The sequence below is a fragment of the Camelus bactrianus genome, chromosome 4 (assembly GCF_048773025.1).
Source record: "Camelus bactrianus isolate YW-2024 breed Bactrian camel chromosome 4, ASM4877302v1, whole genome shotgun sequence".
Taxonomy (NCBI): domain Eukaryota; kingdom Metazoa; phylum Chordata; class Mammalia; order Artiodactyla; family Camelidae; genus Camelus; species Camelus bactrianus.
Window position 1 is genome coordinate 59,822,106 of NC_133542.1, and position 16,276 is coordinate 59,838,381.

General features: G+C 53.7%; 1 protein-coding gene across 20 annotated transcripts in view; it reads left to right on the plus strand.

The window, feature by feature from the left end:
• The window catches only part of ZNF618 (zinc finger protein 618), a 165,651-nt gene that overhangs the window by 109,792 nt on the left and 39,583 nt on the right, over positions 1–16,276 (plus strand). For 17 of the 20 annotated variants that reach the window (XM_074362055.1, XM_074362042.1, XM_074362040.1 and 14 more), the window contains exons 4-8: positions 5,546–5,623; positions 6,259–6,297; positions 11,155–11,244; positions 12,165–12,200; positions 12,292–12,369. In XM_074362055.1, the coding sequence (XP_074218156.1) occupies positions 5,546–5,623; positions 6,259–6,297; positions 11,155–11,244; positions 12,165–12,200; positions 12,292–12,369 (321 nt within the window). Of the gene's footprint in view, positions 1–2,041; positions 2,155–5,545; positions 5,624–6,258; positions 6,298–11,154; positions 11,245–12,164; positions 12,201–12,291; positions 12,370–16,276 lie in introns of those variants that run through there. The other 3 variants (XM_074362041.1, XM_074362045.1, XM_074362059.1) reach the window with 2 other exon arrangements.

Sequence of the window (16,276 nt, forward strand, 5' to 3'; positions counted from 1 at the left end):
ACCTTCTCTGGCACGTTGGTTTTAGGAAGCTGATGATTGGCGAATTGATTCTCTTAAAACTCCCGGTGCTCACAAATCCCCAGGGGATTTGTACTCTACTTGGAAGCCCTTGGTCCCGAGGACATTTGTTTTGAGTCTAAGCCGCAGAGAGCCTCAGGAAACCCACTTGTCCGTGATGTACCTCTCCAGGCCCCCGTCCCCAGTGGGCCGAGTGCCCAGCTCCACTGTGTCTTGGAGCCAAGAGAGCTGGATGCTCCTGAGCATGTGATCTGTGAACCGCAGCTCCTGAGATGCTCTGCGCTCATTACGGGACTGCCCGCTGTAAGGAGCCGTCTCTCTGTCCCCTCACCTTGCGGTTTTTTTCTCTCCTTCACCTGCTCTGGATTTCTGCCTTACTGTGTTTTGTGTATCCTGCAAGGTGTCGGAGCTGATCTGGAGCCTAGCTGGGTGCAGATGGTAGAGCTGAGGGTTGCTGCCCATGTTCCTCCTCTACCTCAGTCTTCGCCACGTCTCCTTTCAATGGCTTTGGGAACTAGACCCACCTGCTGTCACCTGGACACACCTGGTCTGTCCAGTGCTCTTGGGGCAGGAGCTAAGTCAGGCTCTCTGCCAGGTGGTTAGAGAAAATACTAGACAGAGCTCTTACTCAGCACCTGTGGATTCCCATGGTGTCACTTGTGACGGTAGGACAGGGGAAGGAGAAGGCCAGCTCCCATGTGCTGGCGGGTCCTGCCAGCCGTCCCTTGCAGTCGGTCCCAAGAATCTTGATAGGGGACTTGGTGAGTCCTGCGGTGGTACCAGACACAGTGGGGGTTCTGCTGCCCTGCACTGTTAGGGGGAGCCACGTGACTGAAGGGGTCATGGCTCCCTTGGCGTCCAGAGGTCACCTGGCATGGTGGCAGTAGGATGGCTCTGGATCCCTGAAGGCCAGCTTTGAGCCCAGTTCCTCACCAGCACTAGCTGAATAGCCCCAGCCCTGGACCACCTGGCTCCTAGAACTTTCAGCCTCATGGTTGAAGTGCGCATTGAGTTGTTCAACCACGTGAGGACTTCTGGGAAGGTGGAGGCTAGAAACAACACCTGGCTGTACTCAATAAATGGCAAACGGTAACAGACACTGGCTCTTCTGGGTGCCCTCCCAGGGCTGACCATGTGGTGGTCGCACATACATGGGGTCTAGAGCAGGACAGATCTGGGCAACCTCTGGCCTGTTGTGTTGCCCTTCCTCTGAAAAATGGGGAGAATAATCACCTTTCTCTGCTGGACTTGTGAGGATGCACTGAGCTGATGTGTGAGAAGCTCCCAAATCCAAGCCCTGCTCCCACTAGCTGGCTGTGTGAAGTGGGCAAGTTGCTGCCCGCCTGCCTGGGCGTCTGCTTCCACACCTGCACACTGGGGTCAGAGGTCAGCCCGCGCAGAGACGTTGGAGAGGCGCAAGTGAGATGAGTTGCAGCACGTGTGCTTTGTAGGCAGGGAGTGATGGCGACAAAGACAGGAGGACAGTTGGGGAATGCATCAGAGGGAGGAAGCGGGCCAGGCAGGGAGACAGGCAGTGAGGACGGGGACCATCTGAACTGAAGGTCCTCAAGAAGGCCCTCCTGTGCCCCACTGCAGCAACAGGGTACATGGTGGCCGTGGGCCAGGGGACACAAGGCCACAACACACATGGGACCGTCCTCCCTGTCATTTTGCCGGAAGGGTTACGGGGAGAAGTGTTAGGTTATAACCACGTAATGGGTAATTTTATGTTGTATCCATATTATGAATCAGGACAGGAGAAACATAGAACCTCAGGGGAATCTGGGTTTGTGGCTGCTGCCTCCCGCCATCCCCCAGCCTCCCTTGGAAGCGCGTGGCTGCCCCTTGGCCAGCGCAAGCTCTTTAGTGAAAAAGTAGACAACGTGATCCTGTCCAATCCCTCTCGGTGTACAGATGGGGAAACCAGAGCCCTGAGGGCTCAGATGAATGGCCAACCCTAGATTCGGAGCCCTTCTCACCTGGCCCCTCTCCGGGCTGCCCCATCTTTAAGGGCTGTTTCTGATTTCTTACACAATTCAGATGGAAAAGCACCTGAAGGCAGCTCCTATGGCAGATATGTGCGAAGCTGGTGTTCAGGGACCTGGATTTCTGAACAAGCGTTGAGGTGTACATCTGGTATGTGATGGCTGAGGGGCAGGAGGACCTGATCGGGGCCAGCATGAGGGCAGGAGCACGGCTGGGTGTAGCCATCAACTGCAGGGCCTGCGAGCATCTGCAGGGACACAGGGGCCCACCTCCTCCACCCTGCCACTGCCACGGGTCAGCAAACCTGAGCCTGACCGGGGCCCTGGAAGACGTGCCGCTGGAGGGGTGGTAGAGCGTGTGGAAGTCTGGAACTCAGGAATGTCGGGACCATTTTGGCAGCACTTACTCTGGACTGCAGCTCTGAAACGGCCGAGGGATAAAGCAGTTCCGTGGCCAGATTCGCTGGGAGGCCTGGGGTTAACAGTCAGCTGGGTTCCTTTACTACAGGACCTCTCTGAGCCTCGCACCGCTCCCCAGGCAGGTCATGCCTCCTACTCACTCGATCTGGGCCCCTCCCCCAGGATGCCTTCAGGAAGTTGGGTTCCAGAGAACTTTGGCAAATGCTGACAGTAACAGCACCTGTCCTTTATCGAGTGCCTGCTTTGTACTGGGCGCTGTGCTAAGAGGCCACAGTAGTATTGCTCATACCCCCATCCTGCAACTGAGGTGGGTACCGTTTACTGTGTCTGTTTTACAGAGAGGAAGCCTGAGGTGTGGGTGTTTCCATGACTTGTGTGACCCCTGGCTGGTACATGGTGAGCTGAGATTTGAACCCAGGTTTGCGGACACCACTGCACTGGGGGGCCACCACTCTGTTGCACTCTCCCCACGCCCCAGCCCTCACCTCTCTGTCCATCCAGCCCCTTTTGCAGACAGGACACTTGCAGCCTAGGGTCTGAGGGTGAGTAGGGGGCAGGCAGGGCCTTGAAATTAAGTGCCCCTCCTGCCAAGACACAGTGCTTGGTCCTGAGACTCAGTGTTCCAGGCAAGGGGCTCACTCTGCTATGGGGCCAGGAGAGGGCCCCAGGCTGGCAAACTGGGCCCCTGTGACTCTCTGAATGGGTTGAGGCCTGTGAGCAAGGCTGCATGTGCCCGCAGCTCTGTGGAGTGAGGGAGAAGCCAGTGGGACTGGCCTGCTTATAAACAGTGCCAACTGGCTGGGTGAGTCGGGGGGACGTTGCAGCCTGCAGGCTCCGTGCATCAGCCTACACTTACTGTACAGTTTGAGAAGAGACCTTATATCCTTGAGGGCAGTTAGAGAAACTGAGGCCCAGGTCTTGTGGCAGAAAGAGGCAGAGTTGGCGTTAGAGACCTCATCCAAAAGTGTGTCAAGTCTGAACAAGTCTTCCCGTGTCACAGGCTGTGGCTTGGGTCCTTTGGAGAGAGACTCCTCCTTCCCTGGGGTGCCTGCCCCCCTGCCTCGCCTTTCCCTTCTCCTGCTCCAGTCCCCTGACTCCAGCCTCTTGCTGTGGCCATGTCAGGGTCCCGCCCTGTACCCATCAGGTCCTGCACTTGCCTGCACTGTCGCCCTGCACATCCCCTTGCCTGGTGGACTGTCTGCTTCCCATCAAGTGGAAGGCAGCGACTGCACCTTGCTCGGGGTCGGGGCCTCAGTGCCCGGCACGTGGAAGATGCTCAGTAAATTCTTGATCAGTTGAAGCAGAATTAGCAGAAACTGTTGAATGGGTGCAGACACAGGAAGGGAGTCAGGGGCATGATTACTCCGTGACAGATGAGTTGAACAGCAGGACACCATGAATTTACTGACACCCCACCCCCCCACCCCGTGTGCCAGTCACAGGGCTAAAGATGAAGAAATGTACACTCTGGTCTTTGCCCTCCATGTGTTTATATTTTTCCCAGTGAGAGAAGGGTAACTTACAAAACCACTGAAGAACAGGCTGCTAAATTGCATGCTGGTTTGGACCACAGCAGCAAAGTGGTGATGCCACGGGTGCGCCAGCCGACTCACGTGTTGTAGCGCATTCATCTGACCTCAGTCACGAGGTGTAGGAATCGGAGTCCTGTTAGACAGGTGAGGAACCGAGGCTTGGGCCGGAGAAGACCTGGGCCTGAGATCGAGCAGCGAGGGGATGGCCGAGCTGAGCTCACAGGCAGACGCCAAGCCCAGTGCTCTTCTCACTTAGTCTGACATCTGGAGTTCCCACTCAGTGAGTGGGCCTCTGCCCCCAGTGAGGCCGCAGGCGGTAGGGGTTGGTGATCCCCCATTTGCTGAGGGCCTGGGGTCCTGGTAGGAACACTATTCATGCTTCATTCAGTCTTCACGTCCGTGCCCTTACATTGTCCACACTTTTCCAATGAGGAAACAGGCCTGGCCAGTCAGTGGTTGAGCTGAGACTCCATCCCAGGTCTGTCTGACTAAACTAGTAGTTCCACCCTGGTTGCTGGGCTTCAGAATCCTCTGAGGATGCTTCAGCGAAAGGCAGATTCCTAGGCCCCTGGCCCCGGCCGTTCTGGTCCACTTAGCCTGGAGTTGGGGCAGGGCCTCTGTGTGTGTGCAGGCTCCCGGCCCATTCTGTGAGGAAGGATGGGGCCTGAGCCCGGGTGGCGGCAGGCCTACGTGAGGGATGGGCAGGGCTTGGGGCCCCTGCCAGGCTGGGTCTGATGGGCTCTGCTCTAACCCTAACCCTGCCCTGTGCTGGGCATGGGTGAGCTCTGCCTCTCGCTTGTCTGAAGTGCCTGCTGGAACTCAGCCGTTTCAGCCCACCTACTTCTGGGAGAAGGAGCTGGCAGAGCGCTGGAGTCAGGCATTCACACCATGTTGGTCTCTGCACATCTGCGGAAACAAGATAGCTCCTCAGCAGATGAGAGGGGGCCTCCCGTTGTCACACACATCTGTAGTAGGGCTGGGCACTTCCTAGGGGGTGCGTGGGGTCACCCCTATGAGGTATTTTACAGATGAGCAGACTGAGGCTTAGTGTGTTTAAGGAAATTACCGAGGCCATGCTGCTGGTGAGTGGCAGAGCAGGGACAGGGACCCAGATGTGTCTGGGTCAGAGCCTGTCCTCTTAACCTCCGTCCCTCCTAGCAAGGAGGAGAACAAGCTATAAATTATTCTCTTGCATCTGAGTGGTGATTTTCTTACATGGATGGAATTTATTCCTTATTCTGAAATTCTTTTATATTCATCTCCTTTTTCCTCTCAAGGAGTAAGTGTGAGTTACCTAAGAAGTTACCATCTCCATCTTATATATTTGGAAACTGAGGCCCAGAGATGGGGAGTGGCTTACCCAAGGTCATCAAGAAGGTTGAGACAAAAACCCGGAAAGACCCCAGCCTCCTGGCTTCCAGCTCAGAACTGCCTTCGCTGGTCCTTGTTGCTGCTTCTTTGCTTGCGGGTACAAGACAGCCCAGTGACGCAGAGTTGGCGTGACCTGGAGGCATTGCTGCAGGTCCCGGGGCTTCGTGCTTGCACGTGTTGGATGCTGGCTGACCAGCCCCTTCCTTTCCTGTTTTCCAGGGTCCTATGAGTGTGGAATCTGTGGCAAGAAGTACAAGTATTACAACTGTTTCCAGACCCACGTTCGGGCACACCGAGGTGAGTGGTGTGTCCCTGGGACAGAGCTGAGGGGCTGCACCTGCCTGTCCTCTGCCTGATTTTCCACCTGGGCTCCCCGAGGGTGACTGCAGAGGCCCTCTGAGCTCCAGTCTTCCCTAATCTCCTCCCTCTTTCTGCAGTAGGAGTAGGACCTGAAGAGGAGAGGAGAGGCCTCCTTAACTTGGGAGAGCACAAATGGGGGGTGGGGGTGGAGTCAGCAGGACACGCCACCAGTGCCCCCGCCTGGCCCGCACAGCCCGCTTCCTCCACGGATACGCCAGTGCCGCGCGGTGTCAGGGCTCCTGCCAGGAAGGTGCTCCTGTGTCATCTCATGTGCTGCTCATGCCAGCCTCAGGGGTGGGGTGGGGCGCTGTCGCCATTATGAAGATGAGGACACAGAGGCTGAGGGAACAGGAGGGATAGCACCTGTGTGCCCCTGAGCCTGAGCCTGGCAAGCAGGAAGGGCACTGGGTCAGGGCCCGATGGCCAGCAGGGGACCCAGGGATGGCTTTGTTCCTGCATCTTGAACGGGAGCAGAGCACCCCTGGGCACGTGGTAGCGGCTTCTCTCTGTTTTGGTGCCGGCCCTTCCGGTGGTCCAGTCTGCTCACCTCCTCTTCCTTCTCTCTCTCACAGACACAGAAGCCACCTCAGGGGAGGGAGCCTCCCAAGGCAGTGAGTATCTTCCCTCCTCGTGGGCTCGGGGGCTGAGAGCCAGTGGGGGAGGAGGAGGGGGGAGGAGGAGGAGGGAGGGCTGGGGCTGGGTGTGATGCTCTCAACCCAACACCCAGGACGGCCCCAGGTGGCCTCTGGGAGGCACGTTGCTGTGGTCCAGGCTTTGGCTTTGGAGACAGGACCTCAGAGCAGCCTTTCCCAAAGTGTGCTCCAAGGCACAGCCATCCTGGGGAAGTTAACAGGTATTCTGTCAATAAAGGGTTGTCTGGCCAGATAACCTGGGGAAACCTTGAGTTCTGCTGAGATGAATCTGTCTTTGCTGTAGATTTCTCCGGGCCCTTCATTGGCAAAATACACACATGCACCCCCAAGAGGGCCCCAGTGTGTACCATTTCCTCTGTGCTTTTGACTCCCGCTCATGGGTCTAGGCGCCATAGCTGATGTTTGGAAAATGCTACTTCGGAGTTCTCCCAGGTGTACCCATGGGAACTAATCCTGGGATGCAGTAGCCCAGCACCTGGGGCACACAGGGCCTTGGCATCTGGGGTTGGTGGTCTGCTTTGCTGCTTGTGGACCCTGCTTGCCCTCCCTCCAGGTCTAAACCCACTGGGCTTGGTAGGCAGCCAGCCAGACGGGTTTAGGCTGGGGTGCAACCTCTCCCCTCACAACAAACCTGAGCTCCAGAATCCAGCAGTTCCACTCCTAGATGGGTCCCCGACCGAAGAATGTGTGCACGTCCACCCAGAGATGTGAATTAGGATGTCTTAGCAGCACTGCTGGTAACAGCTTCAAACCGGAAACCACCCGAGAGCCCAGTGCTCGTGGAATAGATGCATAAGTCATGGTGTTTTCCCACAAAGGATGACGTACAGCAGTGAGGGGAGACTTACAGCTGCACACAGCAATGTGGATTACCCCCAAGCAGGATGTTAGCAAAAGGAGCCTGGCACTGAAGTGTTTCTCCTCCAAGCTCTGTGAGCAGAAAGTGCCAGAACAGGGGAAACGAATTCACGCTGGCAGAATTCAGAGTCATTGTTACCCTTGTGAGGGGGCTTCCCCGCTGGCTTTGAGCTGGGCACTGGCTACACAGGTGTTTTTGGTTTCTGAAAACTTAACGAGCTGAACATTTAGGATTTGTATATTTTTTTTTTGTAGGAGGACGAAATAGTAAATATGTTAGACTTGGCAGGCCAGACATCTTCCTGACAATTGCTCAGCCCTGTCACAGAGCAGGAACACAGCCAGAAGCGGTGTGGACTTGAGTCCCTTCCCTAAACAGGCGGTGGGCGGGCCAGAGTGTGTCAGTCCCCGTTCTGCTTGTTTGTTATGCCACCAGAAAAAGTTTCTTAAAATAATACACATGTCCCTCCCCCAAAATCGAAAGCAAAGCATTTTCAGGAGGTGTATGGGGGCAAAGCAGGGCCTTAACTGCGCTGGGTCCTAATCACATTTCTTCTGAGGCACTTTCTCATCCGCTCTCTCTTTGGAGTCTTACACCACGTGAGAGGCCGGCAGGGCTGAGGCCACCCCTCCGATTTCTGGAGAGTCTGAGGTTCAGATGGGCCAGACACCTGCTCAAGGGCCCACAGCAGGAGGACGCAAGGTCCTGTGTCTCCTCCCCGAGCCCCGCCCTGCCCCGCCTGGCCCCTGGCTCCTTCTGCCTCAATAGCTCCCTTCTCCTCTCACTCCCATCGCTTGCCTGTGGTCAGCCGCACAGTTAAAGAACTTCCCTATTTATCTTTCCTTCCTTGGCTATTCTGGGTCCCCGGCCTCTCCGGCAGCCCCTCAATGATCCGTTGTGCTCCGCCTGGCTTCCGTTGTTCCCCGAGGCTCACTGGTTGTTGAGGGCTTCGTGTCTGGCAGTATTTTTAGTCCTTCCATCACTTTTCCCTTCCTGCCTGTGGAACTTTCTCCCCATGGCCAGTGTGCTTTATTTGAGTCTCAGTCCTGCACCCCTGCCCTGACCCAGGCCAGCAGTGCCTGCTCAGAGAGCCTGGCATCCTCACACCCCAGCCTCGTAACCAGAGCCTGGCCTTGGAGTCCTGTCGAATGTCAAGTCCAGCCTTGATGTTTTTGCAGATGAGGATGCTCAGTCTCAGAGAGAAGTCACGCAGCAGCTTGTTAGGGGTGGAGGTGGGCATGGAAAACAGGTCTCACACCTTCTAGTCCAGGGATCTTCCTTTTATTTGTTAGAAAAGGGGTACAGTCATACACAGAGCCGTACGCCCAGTTACCCGTCTCTCAGCCAAGAACATAAAAGATTAACTCCACATCCGGCTCTCTTGCCGCTGTCATATTGATTCCCTCTATAGAACAATAATATTAGGTAACTTTTACCAAGTGGTTATTGTATGTTAGGCATTGTGTTCATTTATTCTGTATTTAACAACTGGGAGATGAAGGAATTATCACTCCCATTTTACAGATAAGAAAACCGAGGTGCAGAGGTTAGGCAGCACCTCTAACATTAGTGGCTCCTGTAAGTGGTGGAGTTGGGTTTGAGCTTGGGCGGCCTGACTCCAGAGCCTGCCTCCCAAAATGGAATCGCAATGACATTCCTGGAGACGCTGAGCTTTCTTTGGGCTCTAAAGATGTGGTTTCACTGGCAAAAAATCATTTTGCCTTTCTTCCTTTGGGGTAACTCTCTTGTCCTAATTCACTCCTGCCCGGGGTGGGCCCAGAAATGTGGTCCTGTCCATAGTGAGGCGACGCAGTGGTTTGGGATTTGACAGAGCAAGGTGGGGGACATTTCTCAGTGGCAGAAAACTGGGGGTTCAGATTTTATTGGCGGTGGCAGATGTGGCCCAGCTGGTAGGAGAAGCTGTGTGGACAGAGATAAGACAAGTGGAACAGGCAGGTGGTGGTGGTGGGGCGACCAGTACTGACCATTATGGGAGCGGAATTGCAGGGGTAGGACCCCATCTGGAACCAACACACCCCAAATGTCCTTGACTTTCCCACCTGTGTTCCCCAGCTGTCCAGTACCAGGCAGGATTATGGTCCAGATGGGACATAATGGTCGGGGGTGAGGGTTGTCTCTGCTAGATTGCTGGCCCTGGGGAAGGATTGAAGCCTGAGCCAGGCTTGGAATCCTTTAACAGCTAGCCTAGGAGAGGCCCTGAGAATCAGCTCATCTTCCGCCACCCCCCAAATTAGGGGGGAATGGGGACGCTGAATCCCAAAGTGGGTTGGCACTTGCTGGCAGGCTGGGTGAAGCAAGGCAGGACCAGGCTTCTCCTCCCACGCCCCAGCACCTGTCCCCCACCACTGCGTGGCTGTTGCGGGCAGAGGCGTGGAGATGGTAGGGCCTGGTAGGATGGTGTCATGCCTGGACCCTGCCTGGTCCCACTACCCTCAGAGTGTTTGTGTGTGCCTCACACGGAGACCAGTTCGTCTCTGTGGCCCTTCATCTGTCCAGGCACATTCAGAGAATGCAGGTGATATGGAAGAGGTGGAGGCAGGTGCAGGAAGATGGCTAATGTCACCTGTGTCCCTAAGTTCAGCTAAGTGAGGGCCAGAAACCCTCCCACAGAATTGCCTGGCAATTCTGGATGGAGGCATCTCATCAGGTCCTGTGTTTGGGTGAGGAGCAGAAGAGGCGCCAAGAGGCTGGGACCCCAGCCCAGGAGTGGAGGGTAGTTTATTTGGACAGAGAAGGGCCATGTGCCCTTGCTCAGCCATGGCTTGGAGTTAAGTGAACATCTGAATCCCGGCTATTCCCTGCCCCACTGTGCAGCCTGGAGTGAGCCGCCAGCCTCCTTGTGCTGGGCATCCTCAGGAAGCTGAGGCGGATAGCATCCCTGAATCAGCCCAAGGAACGCACACACAAGGTCTTTGCATGACAGACGTTGGACAGGGTTGGTGCTGTGGCAGGGGCAGCGTCCTGTATGATTCTAGCCTCTGGCTTTGGAGAGACTGAGGGGCTCACGCAGACTCAGGCCTGTCATTGTTTATTGCTGTGTAACGTTTCCCCCAAACTTAATGACTTTTAAAGCAACAGACATCAATTATCTCACTGTTTCTGTGGTCAGAATCTGGGTGGGGCTTCACCAGGTCCTCTGGCTCTCCCACAAGGCTGCAGTCAAGGTGTCGGCCAGGGCTGTGGGCTCGTGGCAAAGCTCAGCCAGGGGAGGGGCTGCCTCTGCACTCCCTCCCGTGGTTGTTGGCAAGCTCCGTCCTTCCCAGGCTGTGGGGCTGAGGGCCTCAGCTCCCCCCTGGTCTTCACCAGAGGCTGCCCCGTGGATCTCTCTGTGAGGCAGCTGACAGCAGGGCCGCTGGCAAGAGCGAGATGGTGTGAACAAGACAGAAATCACAGACTTTTGTGACTTAGTCTCAGAAGTGACATCCCATCACCTGACTGCATTCTCTCCGTTAGAAGCAGGTCACCGGGTCTGGCCCAGGCACTGCACAGGACGTGGACACCAGTGGTCAGGATCATTGGGAGTCATCCACAATGGGCCCCTTCTGATCCTCAGCAGCCTCGTGTGTTAAATGGGTTATTGCTTCCTGCCTCAGTTACAAGGACTAATGGGGGAAATGCGGGGAGGCTCCCGGCCTGGCACCTAGCAGTGCGGCGCCCAGGAAGTCGGAGCTGCAGTGATTGCTATTCTCATGTGATTTCATGAAGGAAGAGGGCCAGTTATGACCACCCCAGGCCCTTAGGAGCTCAGCTCACATGGGGTGGGTTTGAAAGTGACTTCAGGGCTCCTCGGCCTCTGTACAGAAGACTCCTAATGCTCCAGGAGCTGTTCTCCATGGGGTCCCCCGTCGGGCCCAGTCTCGCCCAAACCCCCTCCACCTCCCCCAGCCCCAAGTGACTGAAGCCCTGGTAACCACGTGCCTTCCCATCCCCCGCAGACAATTTCAGGTACACATGTGACATCTGTGGGAAGAAGTACAAATACTACAGCTGTTTCCAGGAGCACCGAGACCTGCATGCAGTGGATGGTGAGTCAGGCTCCCGACTGCCGGGAAACGGAGTCACATAAAGAGACCCCTCCAGGGCTGCTTCTCGGGCCCCCACCCCAGCCACGGCTTCCCCTCCCTCCTCCTTCCCAGGGAAGATCAGGCAGCGGCCAGACCACGAGCAGGGTGACCAGCCTCCGAGGATTCTAGGCAGGAGAAGGTCCCCATCATACTCCGTATGTACTTCTGATTAGGGTAACCCAAGTGCAGTTGCTGTTTTTGTAGGTCAAAATCAGTCGCATATCAGCAATTTCATATTGACTTATTTTTACGGTTTCATGTTGAGTTTTCACATGTTCTGGTGAAATTAAACCAATTTTTTAAAATGAATGATGGTATTTTAGCATCTTAGATTATAGAGTTAGAAATTAGAGTGATAAATATAGGTAATTTATTTTTGGAAGCTCAAGAATCATAGAAATAGTCTTGGGCTTGGGAAAGATCTTGAGGGCTTCCTCTCCAGCCCCACACACACAGCCCATGTCAAGTTGTGACAACCAGGTGCCACCACGTTTTTCACCATCCTTCCTCTCACCTCTTTTTCTCTTCCCCTCCCCACCCACCATCTCTTCCTCTGTTTCTCCTGCCCTGGCCCCTTGAGCGGGTGCCAGTGATCCAGAAACAGGTTGGCCAGAAAGCATCCTCCTGCCCCGGGGTGGGCCCCAGGCCATGGGGAGGATGGGGACTGTGGTACAGGCTGCATCGTGGTTGGCATGTGCCCTCCTGTGGCCCCTGGTTTTCTAGGGCATCCACGATGACTAAGGCAGCTCTCCTGGGCCCCAGAGGCAAGCTTGCTGGGACAGAGGCTGGGAGCATTGGGCAGAGGCGGCTGTGGGCAGGGACTAACAGGGTTCCTGTGTGCTTCCTTCCTTCTGCGGCTGCCACCTCCCACCCGGGTGCAGTGTTTAGTGTGGAAGGGGCCCCTGAGAATCGGGCAGGTAAGTCCTTGGTGGCTGCCCACCTCCCTGTCCCCAGCTGGGCTCTGGGACCTGGTTACCAGGGCGCTAAGGGCTTTGTGTTCTCCCACAGACCCCTTCGACCAAGGTGTCGTGGCCACTGATGAGGTGAAGGAGGAGCCCCCGGAACCATTCCAGAAAATCGGGCCAAGTATGCGGGCCTCTCTCTGGGGCTGGGGCCGGATGGGGAGACGGGTCTGGGTGGCTGAGGGCGGCAGGGCAAGTCCCTCTTCTGGAAGCAGGTAGCACTGCTAATCCTATAGCAGCAGCTCTGGCCAGTGAGCCACTGGCCTCCTTATACCTCACTTTGCCCACCTGTCAAATGGGTCATTCGCTCTTAGGACTTGAGCCTTTGAGAAGCAGCAGGACAGTGCGGGGTCCAGGTCAGGACAGTGAAGGTAGCACAGGTGTGGTGCCCAGTCTGTTAGTGGTCCTGAGCCTCGGCTCCTCACCTATGGAGTAAGGGTGACACTTCCCGGCAGGTTTGTTGGGGGATTAAATGAGATCATGGATGTAAATAACCTATTAATTAGCACAGTGCCTGGTACATAGTAGGTGCTCAGAAAATAACTGTCCTTGTCGTTGTCTGAAGGGGTTTATCAGCAGATGAAGCTGTCTGGGGGAGCCACATGCAGATGCTCTGTCCTTGTCCCAGTAAACCCCTGAGGGCAGGAGCCATGCACTTGACTTGCCCATTTGCAGCATACTTGTATTGCGTGTTGTGGGGACACAACAGTGAGCAAGACAGATGTGACCCTGCCCTTGGGTTATTTGCAAAGAGAGGGCGCAATAGGTTAATCCGCAGGTGGTTACAACCTAGTGAAGCACAGGGTGCGGGGTGGGGGGGGCTCGAAACACACCTGACCTGCCTTGGGAATCCAGGAGGCTTCTGCGTGGAGATGGGGATGGAGAAAGAGCCCCTGAATCCCACACAAGGGCGCAGGGAACATTGCTTGTTCCAGGAACTGAAAGGCAGACCTGAGTTCTGGTCTCAGAGAGCCTTGAATACCAGAGGAAGATGGCAGACAGACTCCGGGAGATGGCAGACAGACTCCATCCAGAGGGGAATGAACCAGAGAGCTTACCCAGTGGCCAAGGGACCTGATGGGGTTTGCATTTTAGGAAGACATTTTGGCTGCTAGGAGAAGAGATTGAGTGGAGGGTAGGGGGGTCTCCCAAGTGAGACTTGTCTGGTCCGGCCCTTCAAGAATTTGCATACTTTTTTTCCTCTCTGTTTTCCATGCCTCTCTTACTGCCCGGTAAGAAGAGACCCTTATTGGCTCTGCCTATTGCAATAAGGATTAAGGCAGCTTGTGAAAGTAGACAGAATGAATGGGTGAGGAAGTTTAGGGAGGGAGAGTCAAGGGAGCTGGAACCATGAAGCCAGAGACAAGCCTCAGCGGGCAGAGATCGGTCCTTTCCCCTGGAAGGCGTGGGATGGGCCCCTGGCACTTTGTCCTCCTTCCTCGTAAGGATGATCCTCTGCTTTCCTTAAAGCACTCAGGAAACGGGAGACGTGATAATATCTGTAAAGTGGTTACAAGTGCTTGTCACAGGCATAGTAAACATTCGATAAACAGTAGCATTAGAATAATCTTGAAGTGAAGAGAATGAGGAAATCCTTAACACTGAAACTGCTAGAAGTTAGACTGTGGGAAAACTCAGATGTGAGTCAGACATGTTCCATGATGAACATTCGTAGACCAATACGGGGCAGGGACATTGGGATCTGTGACCTCCCCAGTTCAGTATCTGCCCCAGTGTAGTACCCCTTCCATCTGAAGCATCATAATGATGAAAACAGGCTTTGAAGTCAGACAGGACCAGGTTTGAATGCTGGTATCACCAGTTTACTAGCTGCTTACCCTCTGCGAGTATCCTTTGACTTATGCATAAATTGGGAACAGGAGCTCCTGTCTGTTCTGCAGTGTTGTTGTGGGATGCCTGCATCAGGAGCCTCACCCAGCTCCTGGCCTGTATTCAGGGCTTAACAAATGAGCGAGGTTGCCGACAGAGTCAAGAGTGAGAGCTTTAGAGCCATCGCTAAGATGAACCCCGGCTCTTGTACTTAATGCCTGTGTGACATCCTGCAAGTCTTATAATCTCTCTAATCACAGTGATGACAATAAAACTCACCTCTCAGGATTGTCATGGAGATTAGATGAGATTATATCTGTAAAGGAATTAGTATAGTCCTTGACATTTACATGGAAAGCATTAAATAAGTGGTACCTATTAATTAACCAGAAAGGTACAGAGCAAGATGAAACTTGTTCTCTCTGATTGTAACTAAGTCTGACAGACAACCAGTGCTAGGACTTTGAAGGAATGATCACAGATTATATGGAGGAGGGAACTGCATTGAGAAAAACTGAACTGAGTTTGGCTCCTTGCGTGCTCCCAGCTGGATGCCATGGAACTGAGATTTCTAGCAGAGTGGGAGGCTGTCCCTTGTTACCACTCAGGGGCTGCCTTGTGAGACAAGAATGCTGCTTCTTGGGCTTCTGCCACTTCTGGTAAGCTGGCCAGTGCCTCAGAACCCTGAGAGTGACAAGGCATAGAATACGGGGGAGAGGGGCCAGCAGAGGCACAGAGCACTGTGGAGGAACTAGTCCCCATGAGTAGAGATCTGCAGGTCAGGGGAAGAGGAGAAACTGTGGCAGCAGTGCATGCTGGGAAGTACGCCCTCCACATCTACATCAGCTGGAGAGCTTGGTCCTCAGAGAGGAGGAAGCCAGAGCTGTGATGGAGCAGAGGAATCCTGCTAGAGGGAGGGAGTTGCCTGTCAGCTGGCTCTTCAGCTGCAGACCTGAGAGCTACTCCCATGGTAAAGGTCTACAGTATATCTGGGATGATCAAGGACAGTTCATTCATGTCTATTGAAACACAGTAAGTCTGCATTTATTTATAGCTTACTTGATTTTTTTTATACCTGGATAAAGAAGAGTGACTTGGATAAATAAACAAACAAAACAAAACAAACCTGGGAACTATGAAAATTCGGCATGACAAGAAAAGGAATTTAGGAGACTCAGAGGAAGAGTGTGCCTCTGAAAATGATCTACCACAGAGTCTAGAAGAAAATTCTGTTTGACAGCCACAGTCAAGCAGAAGAAAATATGACCTGTCTTAGTCCACTCGGGCTGCCAGAACAAAATACCATAGACTGGGTGGCGTAAATAAACAGAAATTTATTTTCTCTTAGTTCTGGCGGCTGGAAGTCGGAGATGAGGGTGCCAGTATGGATGGGTTCTGATCCAAGGACCCCCTTCCTGGCTGTGTCCTCACATGGTAAGAAGAGAAAGGGAGCAAGCTCTCTGGTGTCTCTTGCTATAAGGGCACTAATCCGATCAAGAGGGTCCCCCACCCACGTGACCTCATCTAAACCTAATTACCCCATCTCCAAATACCTACACATCGGGACATCAACATTGGTTTTGGAGATAGGGCATCAGCATCTGAATTTGGAGGGGAACAGTTCAGTTTGTAGCATGACCTCCATGAAAAAAGGAAGCTGTACAGTGAGAAAGCAGCAAGATAAAATGAAAAGACAGAGAGAAAGGAGAGAGATGAGAAGAATTAAAAAGAAGCAGAAAATATACAAACAGAATTAAAACCTACATTGCAGATAGTAAAGAGCAGAACTGATCAGCAGAAATAGAATTAATGATGTGAGGGACAAAGTTGAACAGACAAGCATAATGAGAGGAAAAGATGATGAACTTGGAGAATGAGGAACCTGTTCCAGATAATTGGTGGTACTCCATTGGTGGGACAGAAGAAATTCTCCAAAGATAACATAGAAGAAAAAATTGCTCAGCTAAGGAAGACCTGTGTAGGCAGATTTAAGGGTTTGTCATATGTCAGGTAGAGTCACTATAAAAACACCCATAACTAAATAGATCTTAATGACTTTTTAAACTGTAAATATAGGGGGGAAACTATACAGGCACCTAGAAGAAAAAAAGCAAGTTACTTACAAATGACTCCAAGGTGGACTTGCCTTTGACTTCCCTGCAATACTAAATGCCAAAAGAGTGTGGAATAAATAAATTCTG